Source organism: Centruroides sculpturatus, unplaced genomic scaffold (assembly GCF_000671375.1).
Source record: "Centruroides sculpturatus isolate CEXI.00-Female unplaced genomic scaffold, Cexi_2.0 scaffold1, whole genome shotgun sequence".
NCBI classification, from domain to species: domain Eukaryota; kingdom Metazoa; phylum Arthropoda; class Arachnida; order Scorpiones; family Buthidae; genus Centruroides; species Centruroides sculpturatus.
In genome coordinates this window covers 2,056,331-2,071,058 of record NW_019384326.1, presented here as the reverse complement: position 1 = coordinate 2,071,058, position 14,728 = coordinate 2,056,331, and the positions used below count along the sequence as shown (strand labels likewise).

General features: G+C 30.1%; 1 protein-coding gene across 1 annotated transcript; it reads right to left on the bottom strand.

Moving 5' to 3' along the window:
- Positions 1-5,007: 5,007 nt before the first annotated feature.
- Positions 5,008-10,557, bottom strand: LOC111627953 (aquaporin-7-like). The gene is made up of 6 exons (XM_023371658.1): positions 10,409-10,557; positions 7,233-7,370; positions 6,723-6,844; positions 6,433-6,650; positions 5,347-5,489; positions 5,008-5,282 (listed from the first exon to the last, which is right to left on the bottom strand). The coding sequence occupies exons 2-6, from the start codon at positions 7,291-7,293 to the stop codon at positions 5,224-5,226; spliced, it is 603 nt and encodes a 200-aa protein (XP_023227426.1). The 5' UTR covers positions 7,294-7,370; positions 10,409-10,557; the 3' UTR covers positions 5,008-5,223.
- Positions 10,558-14,728: the final 4,171 nt, after the last annotated feature.

Genomic DNA, 14,728 nt, shown 5'->3' with positions numbered 1-14,728 from the left:
ATTTCCAAAACACAATGTATTGTAACTTTTATAAAATGAATAATTAGCATAATTTGAAGATGGCCGTTGTTAACTATATTCTTACATTAAAATTCATTCCTAACTTTATTGGTTGGATTTGTTCCAACCAATAAAATTACACACGTGTTTTTTAAACGTGCGAAAAAATATTTTAACGTACAGGGTGGGCCAAAAGTCAGTTAACCAAAGCGAAGTAGTGTAAATTGCTTTCTTATTAAAACACTTCATTACTTTACAAAAGTGTTCAGTACACGAATTATAAGGCCTTAGAAATATTTTGGTAGTTTGAGACGTTAACTGACTTTTGAGCCGGCCTTAGCTTTCTACGTTTCGAAACACAGGTTACGATGCATACGAATGTATCTTCAACACGCGATACAAAACATGGTTAACTGACTTTTGTCATAAAATATGTGCCAGATGAGATTTATTTTGTTTCGGTTGTAGGCCCACATTTCGTAATAATAGTAATAATAACAAAAGGTTATAATAATTGAAGATCTTGGGGGACAAGAATATCATAATTCTTTTACTTTTCTTTAGTTTCTTTCTTGTATATTGTTGAATTTCTATATAACTTCCAGACTTATGACCCATAAATTCTCATAGACTGGCCTAATATCATTAATCACTTGTTTATCTTGCCCTAAAATACAGAGTAAATTAGAGTGATTTTTCCAGAAATTTGAAAAGAACGAGTTGTCCTTACTTAAAAGATATTCATTCCTTAATCGATTAAAATTGAATTTAAAAAAAAATATATCAAATAATATATTTATATCTCCCGAAATTTCTACAAAATTTGATAAATATTCTAGAATATTTTTGAAATTTACACGAAAATTTATTGTAGAATTGATTTTTATTGAAATTTACATTAAAATATGTGTAAATTTCAAGAAGAAATTCTAGAATAAAATCAATTTCCGGAATTAGAAAATAATCGTTTAAAATCTTACACGTATAGGAGGAAAAAAAAGGGCAAAAATGTCATATAAATTAATATTTTAATTGCAAATTTACTTAGAACAATCAAGAAGGTTTTGCAGTGTATGACGTAAGAGTACATAACAGAAAAACTGATTCATCAACATTTTCCTTCTGTACATTCTCGTATAACGAAAAGGCGTGGATAGTTTGTTTATGTTCAAATTACAAGTTCAAGGTAAACACTTTTTCACGGCCAATAATTCAAGGTGAGGGAAGAAATTAAATTCTCTTTAAACACTTTCTAATTAACAGAAACCGAAGCCAAATGCGTCATCGAAATTCTTGTTAGTGGAAGTAACGATTCGATAAAAACAAAATAATAAAAAGTATAAATTAATAAAAATTTGCATTTATTCAAGAATTCGAATCCCGTATCCTCGTGTTTTTATAAGTAAAATCTTTATTCTACAATAATAAAATACGTATTCGGGTTATAGAATCATAACAACTGAAGAATTCTCTTCCCTTCTTTTAAAACTTATCAGTTGTAAAGATAATTTTATAATAAAACTTGATTGTTTTATAAATCTAGATACTCATTATCAGCTCTAGAATTGTTATTTTATTTATTTGAAGTTATTAAAGTTTATATTTCGAAACATACAAAGGCTAATTATCAAAGTTAGCGTGTTTCGAATATTTAATTGTAAATTGTAAGTGTAGTAGTAGTAGTAGTAGTAGTACTTGAGATGATGTTTACAATTAAATTTATATACTATAAAATGTTTTGAATCGATAAAAATTGTTTAATTATCAATAAAATACATTACTTATTATTCAGGTTATTTGTGTTTAAACTACGATACACCCCCATACAATCTTGTACAAGTAACATAATTATTTCGGTCACGAAACGTTGTTATTTTAGAATATATATATATATATATATATATATTTTTATTATTATTATTTCCTACAGCTGAAGGTTTTTTTTTTCTAGAATTTTATAGCATAACTTTTTCTAGATTAAACAATTAAGAAATAGAACAATTACTGCAGGTGTTCATCGCTTAAAAAAGGCCACGTGTCTGAGAAATGTACAACTTAAATTTCATTGTTTTGAACGAGCCACGTGTTTTAAAAAAATGTCAATTTCTTTAAAATTCTCTAGAATTTCTCTCTAGAATCGTTCAGCTAATGGATTAATTCATTTTATTCTTTTAAATTTATATTTTTATAAATAAAAATTGGTCTAATTTTTAAAGAAACAAGCTTAAAATTTATTGAATTTTCGATGAGTTTTAAAATATTCAATTCTTGTAAAATAGGTTCGAAGATGTGTAATTTACGGAGCAGAATTGCTGCTATAACTTCAACCCTGTTATCATTTATTAAAAGGTCAAAGTTTAATCGAGCATAACCGTTAAAAAAACGATTGATATTGTCCCGTTTTTCCTTTTATATGCTTGAAAATTCATCGGTGTGTTAGTGATTTGCATGGACGATTTTCAAGACACGCTACTTCATGAATAAACCGGATCGCAATTGCTGATTGATTAAGGCCTTTTACATCTATAGAAACAACGTGACTACGGGGCATGTACGAAATTATATATCAAAAACTCGCTTGGTAGAGCAGTTTTTAAAAAGAAATTTCATAGAAAAATGATTTTAAACTAATTCATAAGGCTACTAACCCGAAGTTTAATATCTAATCATGCAAGTAAATTAAAAAAAAAAAATAATAATAATATTTTTAAAGGACAGACAAGCGTGACGAACCACACTTTGTTGTTATCGAACTCGAAAATTCGGTCAAAAAGTCGATTAATTATTACGAAATATTAAAATTTGATTGAATTTAAAGATATTTTAAAAGGGTTCTTTCAATAATAAAATAAAATAATTTCTTAAGTCACTTAAAAGAAAAATGAAAGTTATGTCTCTGTAAAGTCGTAAAGTTTCAAGGTCAAACTTTCACTTTTGTCTTCAATTTCTGCGTAATTTTGCGTGCCCGTAAACCGTGTCTGTCCGTCACTCCCTAAATTTCGAAAATTATTTATTACAACAGCTTATCGAATTATTTTTTAATGATAAAGTATTCCAGAAAAGCTATATCATTTTCCTGCCGCCATTTTGAAATAATGAGCGCTATAGCTACGTGACGCGTCGCGACATCGCGTCGTTTCTCTTATGAATTGCGTAAAGATATGACAAACTATTTTTAATGCAATCGAATTTCTACAGAAAATGTTTTTCTTTTTTTAAACAAAGAAAAGGTAAACATTCTTGCATAAAAATTTTACAAAAACTATTTTATTTTTTTTTTTTTTTAGCAAAAATAACACTCGACAAGCGACGACGCGCCGTCGCTCGCGCTACTTGAGAACGTTAGTTAAAACCTTATTTGCACATTAACCTCATAAAATTTCTTTGTAATAATAATAATAATAATAAAATTAATAAATTAGGTTACATCTAAATCCTTAAAAGATTAAAAATAAACTGTTGAACAGTGATAATATTACCAAAAATAACATTTTATTTACAAATAACAACGATTCTGATCGACGTTTTCTAGGTTAAAATTGATAAAATAAATAAATTTCAAAGCATAATTTGGGTCAATAATGATCATAAATTTAAAAAAATGATCCAATTAGAAGCTTGAAAACATTTTTTAAATAATAAAAAAGGCTTTAATTACCTTTTCTATGGCATTCATTAAGCTACCTTCTAAAACAAGAAATTGTCTCACTAATATGGATTGTAGGTTATTAATTTTGGATTACTTAATTGTAATTAATTTATGTAAAAATAAATATAATTTAAGTTTTATTGTTTTTAATGTAACTTTTCGATAAATTGCGTAAAACTACCTTTAACGCGTCGCGTCGCGTCTGGCCCGCGACGCGACTAGCATCTTTACACCATTAATGTGATAGTTAGCATATTTATACATATNAATTTTTTTTTTTTTTTTTTTAGCAAAAATAACACTCGACAAGCGACGACGCGCCGTCGCTCGCGCTACTTGAGAACGTTAGTTAAAACCTTATTTGCACATTAACCTCATAAAATTTCTTTGTAATAATAATAATAATAATAAAATTAATAAATTAGGTTACATCTAAATCCTTAAAAGATTAAAAATAAACTGTTGAACAGTGATATTATTACCAAAAATAACATTTTATTTACAAATAACAACGATTCTGATCGACGTTTTCTAGGTTAAAATTGATAAAATAAATAAATTTCAAAGCATAATTTGGGTCAATAATGATCATAAATTTAAAAAAATGATCCAATTAGAAGCTTGAAAACATTTTTTAAATAATAAAAAAGGCTTTAATTACCTTTTCTATGGCATTCATTAAGCTACCTTCTAAAACAAGAAATTGTCTCACTAATATGGATTGTAGGTTATTAATTTTGGATTACTTAATTGTAATTAATTTATGTAAAAATAAATATAATTTAAGTTTTATTGTTTTTAATGTAACTTTTCGATAAATTGCGTAAAACTACCTTTAACGCGTCGCGTCGCGTCTGGCCCGCGACGCGACTAGCATCTTTACACCATTAATGTGATAGTTAGCATATTTATACATATTTAATATTTGTAAATATTTATAAAATACAGTTTTTTACTTTCAAAAATGAAAAAAGAGGTTATAAAAGATTAGAATTTTTGGTTGTAATTATGAAAAATGCGCGGCGCAATCCGAAGCGACGCGACGCGCGCGCGGATGTTGAAAAACGCCAGATGAAATCTTATGATTAAACTATATTCAGCATGAAAATAATTGATTTTATTGTTTTAAAATGTCTAGAATTGTCTTTAAAATGTTAAAGACAATCAATAATTTCCAATTTTTTATTATTTTATTGTGAATGAAGTGAAAGATGGAGTAAACACGATGGAAGATGAAGCGGATATGGCCTTGTTTACTCCATTTCTTACAATTAAAATAGGAAAAATTCAGTTGAAAATATTGAAAAAAAATATTAGATTTATTATAAATTTTCAATTTTATTAAAATATAAAACTAATTTTCGATACAGAAATAAAATTATTTCATTACTTTCAACACATATGTTAACAAATACAGAATAAAGGTAAATAAGCCTGATTGATATTAATTCAGGCTCAAGATTTTGATAATGGAATAATGCCAGGCTATTTAAATAGTAGTCTGGGAAAAAGGCACTTATGTACAGCTTGTTTTATTTATGTACACTCCCTCATTACGCGTCACAGAAAGCCCGTCACTGTTTACTGTCGTACACTTTAACGCTTTGCATCTGTACCTGGCTCTGCACCTGAACTGTAAAATTAAAGTATAATAATCAAAATTATCAAAATAAACAGGAATTTCAGAAATTAATTACCTTCTGAAGGTGGATCTTTAGTTAAATCGTAACTTGTGTTAGGCCAGTGAACCTCGACTGCGAAAGAATAGATCCAAACTCCCAAAATTGCGCCAATGTGAGGTCCTATGACGGGTATCCAGAACCAATTGTAATCTCTCACCCTGTAAATTATAAAAATTGTGTTTTTTTAGCGAGAAAATTTGAATTGTTTGAATGCTAGATTGCCTGGTGACCAAGCAGAATTGATAAGTTCTTCACGCCTGTTTAGCAATAACATTATTCGAATGTTGAACAGCTCATTCAATATAATCAGCAGCCAATGAACTTGTTTGAACTTTTAAGAAGCGAGTTATCGAAATGGGACAAGAAAAAAATATAAGTCCTGAGGGTAAGAAACACCTAAAGCTGACCAAGTATGCAACGTGACTTTTTGGCATCCTATTGTGTGGAAACATGCTGTCATGAGACCCATTTCGACATCTTCGTCATGCTACAGCAATTTAAGTCGAATTTTCCTTTATTGGATGATTTTTTAATAGTTTTTTTTATGCGTAGATGATTGAGATGTGGCATACTTTTGATCTCCTAACTAGAATTATTCTTCGTAGATTCTTAGTAATACATATTTGTACACAGGAGCTGCTCCGTCCTCACCCCTTATTTAAGGGGTGAGGACGGAGCAGCTGCTCCCCCTTTCTGGGGGTTTTTCCCTAGTAAAACCGAGTTCCTCAAGTAGTAAAACACTTTGTAAGGAGTATTGTTTCTTTTCTGTGTCCCCCGTAAAGATTCCATTAATACTGAACATGAAATCTATGCAAATGTTTAATGTTACTATTAAAATTAGAACATTTATGCTACTAATTATGGGTAATTTAAATATCTGCAGATTATGCTTTCATGTTACTTGGATTTGTGTTCTTGTTTTTGGCATAGCAACAGGTTTATGCTCAGTGTGAACGTAGTTTAGAGTTTAATTTGTATATATTAATTTAAAATTTGAAGAAGACAGAATGATATTTTGAAGTGTTATAAATTATATTCCAGTTTAACATGCACCCAAATAATTTCTTTAATCATAGAAATTAACGTATGGTGATGACTTACGAAAACACTTCTGTTCCCCATCCAGCCATGGCAGTAAATATTCTAGGGCCAAGATCTCTTGCAGGATTTAGAGGGGCACCACAGTTGGAACCAAAACCCATCATAATGCCACATAAAGTGAGACCAATCATCAATGGAGCCATTCCTTTTGGGACACTCATGTTCCTTTCATCGATTGTAGAGCATACAGCAGCGAGCAGTAGCCCTGTACTCACGATCTGTACAAGAAATATACGTAAATTAGCGAACACAATTAAAGTAAAAGATGCTCATCAAAATGTACAAGTTACCTGATCCATAACGCATGTAAAAGTACTAGCGTACTCTTGCGGAAAACATGAAAAAATATTTGCAGTGGCATTGCTGTTCGGTGGCACACTTCTTATCCCCTTGTCGAATGCTTCGATGCCATCTTAACGAGGATAAAAATTTAAATAAATTAATGTTATACACGAATAAATTGTAATTAACTTGTAAATTTAGATGGTAACATATGAGTGACTTCTAATTACAAGTCACACACGAAGAAAAAGGTTACGAAAAATAAAAAAAAAAGGAACATAACTTCAGGTCGTTCCTCCCCCTGAGCTTGTAACTCAATTAGTTGTTAAGTGAAATTTTACAAAATGGCGTAACAACGTGTAACATCGCGTATCAACTTCATACAACGCGGTACTTTTGTACTTCACGTTTTCAATTTTTACAAATCTGACGTATTGAGGTTACGTTGCAACTGTCATACATAAGTAATAACGGTGATAATTAAGGTATTAAGATAAAGAGTTTAAACATCACCTCACCTCTATAGACGAGAAATAATATTGCGGCTGATAAGAATGCTCCTAAATACTGAGATAACATGTAAGGTATCACTTTCTTCCATGGGAATTTTCCTATAGTGGCGAATGCTACAGTAACTGCTGGATTTACGTGAGCACCTGTAAAATTACAACAAAAGAACCATTAATAATACACAGGTCATCATTTAACAAGAGCAACACCCGAAATTAAAATCACGCGTTCACCCAAATAAACTAAGATCCAGATAGAGAAAACGTGTGAAGTCAAGGATTCGAACCCAATCCAATTTAAATTCAAACTCCTGTAAGTTTAAATACAGATGACACAAAGACGTGAGTTCCATCCCACCCGTATCAAACTACACTTGTTCCTCCTCTGGGGGTGGATATTTTGCTTCGAGCGTTAGTTGTTAATATTAATATTAACCATTCATTACACAAACGTGTGGGAGGTTTATCTAAACTTTCTTCCATGTGACAATTTTTTTTTCTATTGGATAATAGAAGAATGTCGTTTACTAAAAACACGCTAATTAAATTAATATTTATCCAAAAATACTTAAATAAAAGTATTAAAAATTAATTTCTACACAGCGGCAAGTGCAAAGGTATCATCTGGATTGACAGGTTGCTGAAGAACAGTAATATTTATTATTATTATTATTATATTATTTTCGCATTCATTCATCCATCAAGATCTTTTTTGGGTGTGAATTCGTTAAGTTTGATTAATATTTAATGTTATTGTATGGTTCGAGTAACTTAAAGGGCGTTTACCTGAACTGCCCATAAGTTGGAAATTGTTTTTTTCATTAAAGAATTTCTGAAATTCAACGTACCGAATTGGGAATTTAGCACAGGACGGCGTATACAAAATGGTAATATTATTATTTATTTATTTATTTATTCGGGATATTATATTATAAGAATTTACGGCACACGAACCAATGAGAAATCATTTAATAAATTACTCTTCTAGACTTTGTTTTCGAGTTAATTGAGACAAAAGTTCATTTTAGTGTTCATAGGAAACACTTAAATTCACTGTGATAAAATGAGTTTTGTTATTTTTAAATTAAAATACAACGCTGCTTATAGGTAATATGATATTTTGGCGTTGTTTTCTAGAGAATTTAATATTATTTTTGATTTATTTTCCTTAGACTTTCATAATTTTTTTTTAAAAAAATAAACAACTAGAGACAAAGACCCGCAAAGGAGATGTCGTTTTTTGTTTAGGCCTATATGAATTTACGAACGTGTTTCTAAGAAATTCGACAGTACAAATTGCTTTTTACATAAAACACAAGATTACTTTGTTACCTAATCAGTAAAAATACAATAAATTAACCACAATTATAAGTCACTGACAGATGGGATATGAGGTAAATCTATCAATTAAAAAAATTGATTTTTTTACAAAATATATTATATATTAAAAAATTAATGATATCTATTAATACTTTAGACTATTTTTATACGCAACTTAGCAATTTTATATCTTATAATACCTTAGGCAAAGACTTGTCTAAATTGAAGCCAAATAGGTCTATTTTGCATTTTTTACATGTAGGAAGTCAATCTACATAGATGTTTCTCAGAAATTCAACAGGAAACTATACCTTTTATATAATACACTACAACATTTCGGCACCGGAATAGCCAAAAATAAAAAAATCGACCACAACGAGAAACGATTGCGATACACTAAACCAAATGGAGCAATTTTTCTCGCAATTAAATACGGCTAATTTTATAAAAATGCCTTCTTCGTAGATACACTTCCGCTACGAATGCTAAGAACTCTTGTATTAATGAACCCTCGACCCCCTTTTTTTTGAAATGACCACTTTTTGTAACATAGTATATACCCTGTTATAATGTATATTATAATAAAGGTATATAACGAATTAAACCGTTCCTAGAAGCGAAAAAATAATAAAAATAAAGACCACAAAACGAGACACAATAGCCGGGAGCAAAGTTAAATTGGTTATAAATTACAGCACTTCTTCCTTATGACGTATCCTGCCAAGAACACATAAGCAATACCTTGAATTGAAAACAAACCTGGAATTTTCTCCCCCCTCTCCCTTCTAGTTTTAGTTTTCAGTAAACCTTTCAGGTAATTCGACACAGGGTTCAATGCTCTAGACATAAATATTTTTCAATAACACTTCAGGATATACACATGCAACTGTAGCTTCCTAGTGTACTTAACACATAAATATGACACAATAGAATGACGTTATGGCTAAACAATTTAGAAATCCATTTTCTTCAGGTATGGAAGAAAATGATAAGATACCATTACCTGTTGGAGCTGTCAATCAATTTGTAATTATTTTCCCTGTAAATTACATTATGAGAGCCTTATTTACTTGAGATAATGGTGTAAATACTATGCAGTAAACGTTGAAATGGCTCACAAATGTATTTTGATGCCTGTGTAGATATATTATCGGGGTTATCGGTGGAAGAAATCATTAAATAAAAAAGCATTAAGATACACTCAAAAGTTGAGGATATCTCACAACTGTAATGTAAAGAAAAAGATAAAATTGCTGCTAAAATGATACTAATTTTGTATCAGTGTCTATACAAAATTCAAGGACAGAAGACTGCATTTAAGGAAAAGTATGGCAATCGGTAGAAAAAGAAATTACTACCTCCAAGATTTTCACATTTTTACACCCGGGGAACCTTCATAAATACAAAAAATTTGGCTTTTTTTCTGTGTGTGTGGAGGCGCGATTTTTTGTTCACCCACTTCGAAGCTTAATAACTCGCGTACCTTTTATCGAAAATTTATGAAATTTTGCGGGGAGGTTTGTGTATTAGGGGCATCGATGCTACTCAATTTCGATAGGTTAAAGGTCGAGGAAGTAGGAAAATAGAGGGGTGGTCATTTGTCATATCTCGAGTGGGGTCTGATTTAATGAAGATTTTACTCGTTACGAATTTAATATAAAGTGAAAATAATAATATCTACTCCAAAATTAAGCTTTTTTTTTCCATTTTATAATAACAATACAAAAACTTTTCAAAAATAAAATGTCGTAACAGATGGAAGCAATACACAATTTAAAAATTTTGCCGGGAAAGTTACGCAACTCGTTGCAAGATTTTTTTTAGAGTTTCACGTTATAAACTTCACTTATAATAGATTTAATTACCTGATACTCCTCCACAGATTAATATGGCAAAGGTAAGTCCAAGTCCCCAACTTAATGGGATAACAATGGCTCCTACATTTCCTAAACCATTTAGCACTATAGCTGCAATCCCTGCATTTCCGATAATCTATAAAAAGAAAAAATATATATATAAATATAGATAAATGATTTTTCAAGAAGATTACTTGATCTACTTACTTAATAGCATCAAGATCATACTCTGTAATTGCATTGTCATCACACAATATTATCCAGAAGTTACTTAATATATACAGTAACTTATATATATATATATAAAAGAAATTTCTCAGAAATAATGTAAATGACATTCGAATTTTCCTCAAAACACGAACTAGTTTATAGAAAAATGAAGCAATAAATCGCTAAAATAGCATTAACTAGAACACCAAATATGAAAATGACATGATCGCATTCAAAATTAAACAATTACAAATACGTGAGGGCAATTACAATGTCAAGGGTCTTATATGCTTGCGATTTACTTAAAAATTCAATCATCTGCAAATTAGTAAAAACCCTAGATTGAAAATTATGGGTTACAATAGTAGAACGGATATTCTATTACTACTATAATAATAAAATTCAAGGAATGAATATAATTTTACTATTTAGTGGACTTATGGCATGGTTGAACATGAATAGTAGCATGGCATATAATTATAATAGTGCATTGTATGTTTTGAAGAGAGACATCCAAGGTTTTGTCGTTATCTACCCTTGACATTGTTCCTGTTATCAGTCATCTGCCGTTAACCAATATCAGTTCCATTTTCCTGTGTTTTTACTCTCTTCACGGTTAATGTAACCATTTTTCCTGTCCCATTTCTACTTATGTTACAAATCAGATAAGTGGAACAGAAAAATTCAAAAATCCAAGCCATAAATTAGGATCTTTGAAACGTTAAATTTAAATATATTTAATCCTTTAAACACAGTAAAAATCTTCCTAAAAAACCCCCTAAAAATACAGGGTTAATTAAGCACCAAACAGTATAATTACCTAATTAGAATAATTTAAAATTTAAAAATTCGAATCGAATTTCAAACTGACCAATAGATTGGAATTTAAAAAAAAAATACTGGCACTCTATTGGCCAATTTCAAATTACGAATAAATTATGTTAATTAGGTAATTTGATATTATAAATTTATGATTAATTAATTATTTTGTTACAAACATCGAAAAATAAGCTCGGAAATGTTTTTTTAAAACGTAAATATTCAATTAATCGCTTGATATTGTTATTTTTAATAAGATAAATATATTAAATTAATTAACATATTTGAAATAATTCCACGCCCCTTTATTCTGATTAGTTATAATCGATTTAAAATTAACCAATAGGTAGATATAAATAGAATTTAAAAATTTAAATGTGGAAATTGATTATTTAACGTTACATTTCTTCATTTTTGTAACATCCTCTCGTAAAAATTACCCAACTTTCAATTTTTATCAAATCTATGACCCATTTTTTTCTCTTATTTTTAAATAAATAATTGCGTGAATTAAATTATTAGGACGACATTAATAAAAATTCAAATAAAACAAGATCAATAAGCCCTTAACCTATATTTATTAATGTTATATGAATCATTTTGAATCTATTAATTTTTCCTTAAATTAAATTAAATTTTAATAAATCAAACGTTGACACTAATTAGAAAATAAATAGAGAGGTTGCGGCTGAAGTTTTTATCTCTCAAACGTAAACGTCGAACGTCGAACGTCGCTTACAAGATAACGGCGCTCCACGTTCGACGTTCACGTTTGAGAGATGAAAACTTCGGCCGCAACCTAGCTAATAAATAAAACAAAAATATTCTTAATTAATTATATTTATTATTATTATTATTTTGTATTTATAACTATAATTGTAATTGAGTTTTTTGCACGATTTTACACTTATACGAATGATTTTTTAATACATAAAACTGCAATTCCATTCTCGAGGGCGCCATTTTTTTTTTGCATTCTGTATTCGTAATTCCTCTTATTTTCCTGATTTTTTCGGATTTTTACATTCTTCACTCCCTATAATTTTCTACATTCGATGAAATTCTTTATTGTAATTATCATCTGCGAATATTAAGCACCTGTTTCCGCCTATAAATGCGTTTTCGTATTACTCTCGCAGCTGTGTTTGCTCGTATTCTACCTCCATTTGCCTATATATATAATTTGCCTTTCACGTACGCTATTTTCCATTACGACAATAGCAAATACTAAATTCCTCCCCCCATTTAATTTGTGTTCTATTCACACAATTCGTGATTTGAGTGGTAAACTTACAGTAGAATCGATTCAAAATGATGCAATGTTACGTAATTAGATCGCAATGAGCCCGTAGCAAACCTTAACAAGCTACTTCACCCTCCTGATATATGAATGGATAGAAGTGAATGAAAATCTGGAAAGTCGTGACTAGTTAGCAGATCCTCCCTAACGACGACCCTTGCAACAAAAGCTTGATTGTTCCAGTGTCTGCCATGTTTCTGAAAAGTGCACATTATCGCTCGTGACTGCTCATCATCATCATTTTTTTTACTTGTGGTTATAAAGATATCGAGTTATGTAAATAACGATTAATTTCGTAATTAGGATGATATCTTTTCCGAAAAGTGTCCCTCTTCTTATATACCTCCGCCCAATATACTTGTATAATGTAGAGTTATGTAATTGTTTCAGAGGAGGAGGAGGAGGAGTCTAGTTGTCGCGTGTTTTCCTCTTATATTTTGTAAAATTTTAAAGTTTTACGAAGAAAACTAATGTTGAAAGTAAGTTTAATATGTTCTTTTTTTGTTTTAGAAAGCATAAAATATAATTTTAATCTCTAAATAACTTAATCTGTCTAAGTTACAAAGTGCTGTTTACAAATACTAGGTGCCACACTGCTTACAAATAACTCCTACTCCTCAATTCGTGGCTCTAGATTGTAAATTTAAGGAGCCATTTAGCTAATAAATGACATTATACTACATTTCAAAATGGCTTCCTTTAATAGCTCTCAACCTCATAGAAATCAATAAGGAACCATTGGTAAGAAAATGCTCCTAATTGGTTTCTATGAATGCCATAAAAACGCCTTTGTAAATAAAGGAATTTTTGAGGTTTTTTTACGTTAAAATTCTTAAAGAAAGCTTATAACAAACGAATCTTGTTATCAGTTTATGCAAATTTCACCGCGCGATTGAAATTTGTATCTTATGGGCGATCAGGAGGACCTCTTTGCAACTTCAGTATTATCACGTTTAAACTTAAAAAAACAAAACGTTTTATGTGGGCCAACACTTCAGCAGCATAAAACATGGAAATATACTTGGTTCCGTTAAAAAAATACTCAAATATAAAGAAACAGAACATGTTATGTTCCCGTGTTTGTTTATTTGTGTATAAGGATATTATAAAATCCTTTAAGGAAGATATACTTATCACATTGTATATGGAAGTTTTCACACACTATTTCCCATACAAGAACAATTAAAAAAAGAGAGGCTTTCATAATTTCGTGTCAACCTGTTTATTGTCAGATGCCAGAGAAGCAAACCTGTTGAGGCAATTTGTCACTCTGACAATACCGTAAATTAAATGTGAGGCCAACTGTATATTAATTATAATTAACAACTGAGGTATACCACCTAATTTGCCAATTCTACGCATATTTAACGCTAAAAAAACAGTAAAAATTCTTACAAATCATGCATTTAAACACATTCCAATATACATTTTTTTTAAAATAATAATTTTGGCTGTATAATTATATATTTAAGTATTAATCAGGGCATTATGACCCCCTTATTTGCTGATGAGGCACTTTTTTTTTTTTCTTTTTGTAAAGCGAAAAAGGGATCAGGTCAACAGATCATTTTGATTTTTCTACTTAAACTATAAAGAAACGTGGGGTGTGGAGTAAGGGAAAGTAGTTTTTAAGGCATGGTTTCACTTTCCTCTATCATTTTTCCTTATTTTCTGTATGCCAAGGGGTGCTTCAATCCTCTTTTTCTACACAAATATAAGAAAATAAGGGAAAGGAGTGATAGGTATGTCGCGACTCGTAAAACAAAAGAGAAAGGTGAATGGGGAGGGTGGAGCAATACACAATCGACTCTATATCTGACAGGCGATTAAATGGTCAGGACAGGTCCCGAGGCACAGATTCGTTGACCGAATTTTCTGAACTTTGAACTTATTCCCACTTAGCACAGCTTTATCTATTCTATAATTAATTATAAGAAAGTTTGTGTCACACTCTACATCACAGAAGAAGAAGAAGAAGAAAAAAAAATATGAAGGATACT

Bases quoted from the DNA above. Each gene is read 5' to 3' on its own strand.
- LOC111627953 (XM_023371658.1), bottom strand. From the start codon at position 7,293: ATGTTATCTCAGTATTTAGGAGCATTCTTATCAGCCGCAATATTATTT. The intron at 6,845-7,232 runs GTGAGGTGATGT...ATCCTCGTTAAG, and splicing joins ATTATTTCTCGTCTATAGAG to ATGGCATCGAAGCATTCGAC. The intron at 6,651-6,722 runs GTAACTTGTACA...TTTCTTGTACAG, and splicing joins TTACATGCGTTATGGATCAG to ATCGTGAGTACAGGGCTACT.